General features: G+C 35.7%; 1 protein-coding gene across 2 annotated transcripts in view; it reads left to right on the top strand.

The window, feature by feature from the left end:
* The first annotated feature begins 856 nt into the window (after window positions 1–856).
* The window catches only part of SLCO1C1 (solute carrier organic anion transporter family member 1C1), a 48,863-nt gene continuing 43,719 nt past the window's right edge, over window positions 857–6,000 (top strand). For both annotated transcript variants that reach the window (XM_039249016.1, XM_039249015.1), the window contains exons 1-2: window positions 857–985; window positions 2,163–2,304. In XM_039249016.1, the coding sequence (XP_039104947.1) occupies window positions 857–985; window positions 2,163–2,304 (271 nt within the window). The remainder of the gene's footprint in view (window positions 986–2,162; window positions 2,305–6,000) is intronic.

The raw sequence follows: 6,000 nt of genomic DNA, 5'->3' as shown, positions 1-6,000 counted from the left end.
CAAATCATGCTGCTTCCTTATGTGTCAAACTAAAATGATACATAAATTGGTCCTCCGCTTTCTCTTTTTTTGCCATATTTTAAGCCTTACTTTGGATGCTGCAGATCTATAAGAATAACAGTGTGCTACTGTTGAGCATCAGTCTTTTCTACCCATTCTGTTAAAATAGATTAGAAGGCTTTAATGACTTAATTTTTTTTATTTTTTTTTATTTATTTTTTTAATTTCTAGGAGAGAGTGAGACAGCGTGAGCAGGTGAGGGTCAGAGAGAGAGGGAGTCACAGACTCTGAAACAGTCTCCAGGCTCTGAGCTGGCAGTCAGCACAGAGCCCGATGCGGGGCTCGAACCCACGAACCGAGAGATCATGACCTAAGCGAAAGTCGGACGCTTAACTGACTAAGCCACCCAGGCGCCCCAATGACTTAATTTTAATGAATCGATATTCAAATGGTTGAATTCCTCTTCCTTTCCTGCTTGCTTCTAGTTTAAGCTGGCAAGACCACAAAGTTAGCAAAATTCTGTCTCGTTATGTATTCCAAAGACAACATTTAAATTTATTCTTTGCCATAATGAGGCTTAAACTGGAAGGATTGAGAAAGAATGCTGGCTAAAGAGTCCTGATAGCTGGGTTAGTTAATCAAATATCCTGGTTAATTTTAATTGAAAAACTTTGCCAGTTTACTGTTGTAAAATAAGGTAGCTTCACATCAAACTGTGTCTCCATAATTGTGATCTGTGAAATAAAAACATTATTTAATAAAGAGTCGATTTGAACTTTTGTTTTGTTTTGTCTTTGTTTTTGTTTTACTTTCAAAAGCTACCTTGACAGGATCAGAGTCAAGGAATATTTTCATAATGGACACTTCATCCAAAGAAAATACACAGTTATTCTGCAAAAGTTCAATGCGACCTGTTGGGCGACCTTCCTTAACGACAGAATATTCTTCCTCAAAGGAGAAACAACAATGCTGTGGTGAACTGAAGGTAACAAACAATCAAACAGTAAACAACCAAACAACCCTATGTCGTGAACTAAAGAGTAAAAAGGAATTAGGTGGGTGGAGGAAAGGGGGATGGATAATTTAGTGGAGTTCATGTTTTTTACTCTCCATCTAGATGTTTGCTACACAATTTTATAATTCATGTTTCAATACAATCACATATTTTCCATATGTAGTTAGAAGCAAGGATCTTTTTTCCTTTTTAAAAAGTATCTTTCATGCAATTTATTAAAACCACACTTTCCCAGGCAGTGAAAGCAATCTCTCCCTACCATGCAGGTTGTTACTATATATTACTTTCAGGCCCCATTTGAATGCCCCTCCTACACTGAAACAAGAGAGAGAAGAAACTAATGTTTATTCAATTTCTACCATGTACCAGATATTATGCTAAGTATCATTACAACATTTAATCTTTGCAATGTCCATATTATTCCCATTTTGTAAATGAAAATTTTGAACTTTCCTTGCTGCACAGTAAGGGGTGGCATTGCTTTTTAAAAGTGCTCAGTGTGACTCCCAAGTTTCTATTCTTTGTACCAAACATTCACTCAGCAAATATATGTGTGTGTTTTCGTACAAATGCTCACCTATTCTATGGATACTCCATCACAGACTCAAGTCTGGCAAAGTACCTTAGCCGGCTATTAAAAAGTGTGAATTTAACTTGAATATAAACTCAATCACAAGGATAGTAGTCATACTTCTTTTGGTCTATTATGTTCCTTGCTGGTGCCTGGCACCACTGTAAAACAGACAGTCATGAGTAGTAGCCTTGATAAGATGTTAAGTGTTTGATTTTATATTCTTGTTTTATTTTCTTACCTACGAATGGCTCCTTCCACTCTTTGCTTCACCATAAAATGAATCTTCTTTTCAAAGTGAAGACTCCTTTAAGTGTCCTTGGGAGGGGGAGGGGAAAGAAGGGAAGAAACAGAATTCAATATACATTCTGAAGGAAATCTGTTTCGGAATTTGTACTTTTAGGAATCTACATGAGCTTGAGGCTGAAGAAAGCCTGTACCTTTCCTTGAGAGAAATTGTCAGTGATATCAAGCTTGTTAGGTTGTTCTTGGTTTGCATTTTTGTCTATTTGTTTAGTAAGTTAACACTTGTGTGTCAAGCTGGAGTCAGACTGTGTGACTTGTTGTATTTTCCAGGTATTTTTGGGTGCCTTGTCTTTCGTTTACTTTGCCAAAGCATTGGCAGAAGGCTATCTGAAGAGCACCATCACTCAGATAGAGAGAAGGTTTGATATACCCTCTTCACTGGTGGGAGTTATTGATGGTAGTTTTGAAATTGGTAGGTATTGCAGATACCTGGCTTTACTTTTAAGTACAAAGTCTTCTAGGCATGACTAAATGACATCCTCACTGCTTTCTGTTGTTGCTAGGATCAGACTCTCTCTGTAAATTCATGTTTAGACAGAATTTGCTAGGGTCTGTTACAGTGGAGGCAATTAGTTCTCTCCAAGCAACTAACGATGCGTTTCCTGCCCCAGGTGTTCACTGTTATATGACTCATACAATTCAGAGTTTCCAATCAGAGCAAAAAGCTTTCCTAGAGGAGAGGTGAGATGATATTGGGATTTTGAGTTAAAAATATTTGGAAAGTGTCTTTATAGAAGAGTTATATATCCTGAGAGCCCTGTGATTCAAAACTGGGAAGAATTCACATGGGCTCTACAAAACTTTATTGTAATGATTTAAAAACTGAAACCATAAAAGAAGTTTTCTGCCCAGTGTGCTAGAAAGAAGAGAAAGAAATCCTATTAATGAGAACAGTAGAGCAAAGCAGGCAAGAAAACTTCTTCTCGGATGTCTTCGGTAGCAGTTGACTAGAGACTTCCTCTTGGCACTTGAAAAGACCAGGTGATTTCAGTCACTGTGTTAGAAGTACTTTAAAATGTATAATCACGCTTAGAGATTCCTGAATTGATAAGCTACAAGGCTATAATGCTTTGTTGAAATAAAGAAACAATTGGGGTCCTTACTACCATGGGTCTCAAATATATACTATATGAAGTAAACTCTCTAATGGCTCTAGGTTCAGCTCATGTGAACTTAAAGAAATGTGAAGAAATATTTTTCAACTCTTCAACAATGACTGTTTTAGTTCATACTATATATTTCTGTTCGTACCCTGAATATCACAGAAATAATTAAAAGAATGAATAGTGACCTTTTACCTTCAGAGTTTTCTTACCAATTCCATCTTTCATCATCTTACCCAACAATGGGATTGCTTAGCTCAGTACTAATCATATGTTAATGTACATGTGAATAACTGGGCAACCTGGTGAGAATGCACATATTGATTCTGTAGGAAGAGGAATAAGACTCTGCCTTTCTAACAGGCTCCCATATCACATAAAGCTGTTATTCAGTGGGCCATATTTTGTGTAGCAAGTTTCTGAAACATCTGATCATATCACACTCTTGAGTAAATTCCTTAGATAGGCCTGGATAGTTGATGTAGAACTTGTTGCCTGTCTTGTCTATAACCCGAAACTGAATGAAGGGCCATGGAGAGTCAAGATAAGGGTGACACACTTAATCACAGGGAAAAATGAGTATCAAAAGGCAATTAGTACCAACTGAAAGAATAAATGACACTTACAGAAAGAACAAATGAGCAGATAGAAAATTATATATTAAGTGGTACTTATTGCTTACTCTAGATTATAGTATAAAAACATTTTGGAGCTGAAAGGACTTAGAATATGGTCCAAACTTGAGTCCCCAGGTGCTGATACAACTTGAGAGAGTCTATATTTGATACAGAGTCCTCCTGTTTCCCAGAAGTGACAAAGGACCCTGAGAATAAATTGATATTAATTCTTCTGGACTATTCTAATAGAAGCCGTTTATTGAAGTAGATACAGTAAAACTCCTTGAAATCCTCTCACTTCCATTGCAAACCTTTGGTCCAAACATCACTAGGTTTGCTCTAGTTATTTGCAATCCACAGTTTTTCAGAAAAGTGGCTTTTCCTGACCATAATCTTACTTTATTCCTTTTGCCTCTCTCCACATTCCTTCCTTCCAGGATTCTGGACACACTCTCCCCGTTTCTTCTTATTTGCATAACAATCTCATTTATCCTTTGGCATCTGTTGGCATTATTATCTAATGTCCACACACCAGATACTCATTTTTTTCCCAAGTATTTTTTCAAACCAAAGACTTTCTCCAACAACAGAAAATAAAATGTTTTCTAGATTATCACCTCCTAATATATCCAGATACTCTTCCTTTCAAATGTTTTCCCATGTGTTCTTATAAATATTTAAAAGTTTTGCTTTTCATATTTTAGTATTTAATCAAATTCATGTGGGTGTTATAAAAACTTTGTTTCTTAGAGTAGTTTGGGGTTCAGATCAAAATTAAGTGGTAGGTACTGAGATTTTTCATATATCCCCTACTCCTACCTATATAAAGCCTCCTCCATGATCAACATCCCCCTCCAGAATGGTACACTGATTACAACTGATGGACCTATGATAACATTATTATCATTCAGAGGCCATACTTCATATTAAGGTTCACTTTTTGTTTGTGTAATCTATGGGATTGAAATATATATATAACATATATGTATAAAATGGTACATATCCATACAAACTACTTTCACTGCCCTAAAAATCCACATGTTCTACCTATTCTTCCATCATTTTCCCCTCCCCTCTGGCAACCACTGTCTCCATAGTTTTGCCTTTTCCAGAATTTCATATCGTTGGAGTCATACAGTGTGTAGCCATTTCAAATTGGCTTCTTTCACTTAGTAATATGCATTTGGGGTTCCACCATGTCTTTTCATAGCTGGATAGCTCATTTCTTTTTAGTGCCAGATAATAATCCATTTTCTGGATAGGCCTTAGTTTATTTGTCCATTCATCTACTGAAGGACATGTTGATTGTTCCAAAGCATTAGCAATTATGAATAAAGATGCTATAAACATCCCTGGGCAGATTTTTGTGTGGACATGTTTTCAGCTCCTTTGGGTAAATACCAAGAAGTATAATTGCTGGATCATATGGAGAAAATTATATTTAGTTTTGTGAGAAACTGCCAAATTGTTTTCCAAAGCTTCTGTACCATTTTTCATTCCCACCAGCAATGAACAAAAATTTCTTTTGCTCCATGCCCTCCCCAGCATTTAATACTTTGGATTTTGGCCATTCTAATAAGTGCATAGTGGTATCTCATTTGCATTTCAATTTACAGTTCACTTACATCATATGATGTTCACTATCTTTTCATGTGTTTATTTGCTATCTGTAAATCTTTTTTGGTGACCTATCTGTTAAGTTATTTGGCCCATTTCTTAATTTCACTGTCTGTGCTCTTATTATTGAGTTTTAAGTGTTCTTTTTATATTTTTGATGACAGTCCTTTATCTGATATGACTTTTGTAAATATTACCTGTCAGTCTGTGGCTTGACCTTTTATTCTCTTTCCATTATCTGTAACAGAGCAGAAACTTTTAATTTTAATGAAGTCCACCTTATTCATTTTTTGTCACAGATTATGTTTTTGGTGTTGTATCTGAAAAGTCATCACTAAACCTAAGGCCATCTAGGTTTTCTCCTAAATTATCTTCTAGAAGTTATAAAACTTCTAGAAAACTGTAAAGTTTTGCATTTTACGTTTAGGACTGTGATATATTTAGACTTTATTTTTGAGCAAGGATTATCCTTGCTCTATCTTATTACATTTGCTCCTTTGTTAAAGATCAGTTAACTATATTTATGTAGGTCTGTTTCTGGTCTGTGTATTCTGTTCCATTAATCTATTTGTCTATCTATTCACCACTGTTACACCGTCTTGTTTAATGTGGCTTTGTAGTATTATAGTAGAGTAGTATAGTAGAGTACTATAGTAGTATAGTAGAGTTTTCTGAATAGACAATCATATTGTCTGAGATTGCAATCAGTTGTATATTATTCCTTCCAGTTCTAAGTCTGTTATTTCTTGTTGTTTGCCTTATTACATTGGC

The sequence above is a fragment of the Hyaena hyaena genome, unplaced genomic scaffold (assembly GCF_003009895.1).
Source record: "Hyaena hyaena isolate Hyena2069 unplaced genomic scaffold, ASM300989v1 scaffold_326, whole genome shotgun sequence".
NCBI classification, from domain to species: domain Eukaryota; kingdom Metazoa; phylum Chordata; class Mammalia; order Carnivora; family Hyaenidae; genus Hyaena; species Hyaena hyaena.
Note: the sequence above shows the minus strand (reverse complement) of the source record. Positions and strands in the feature narration are given on the sequence as shown.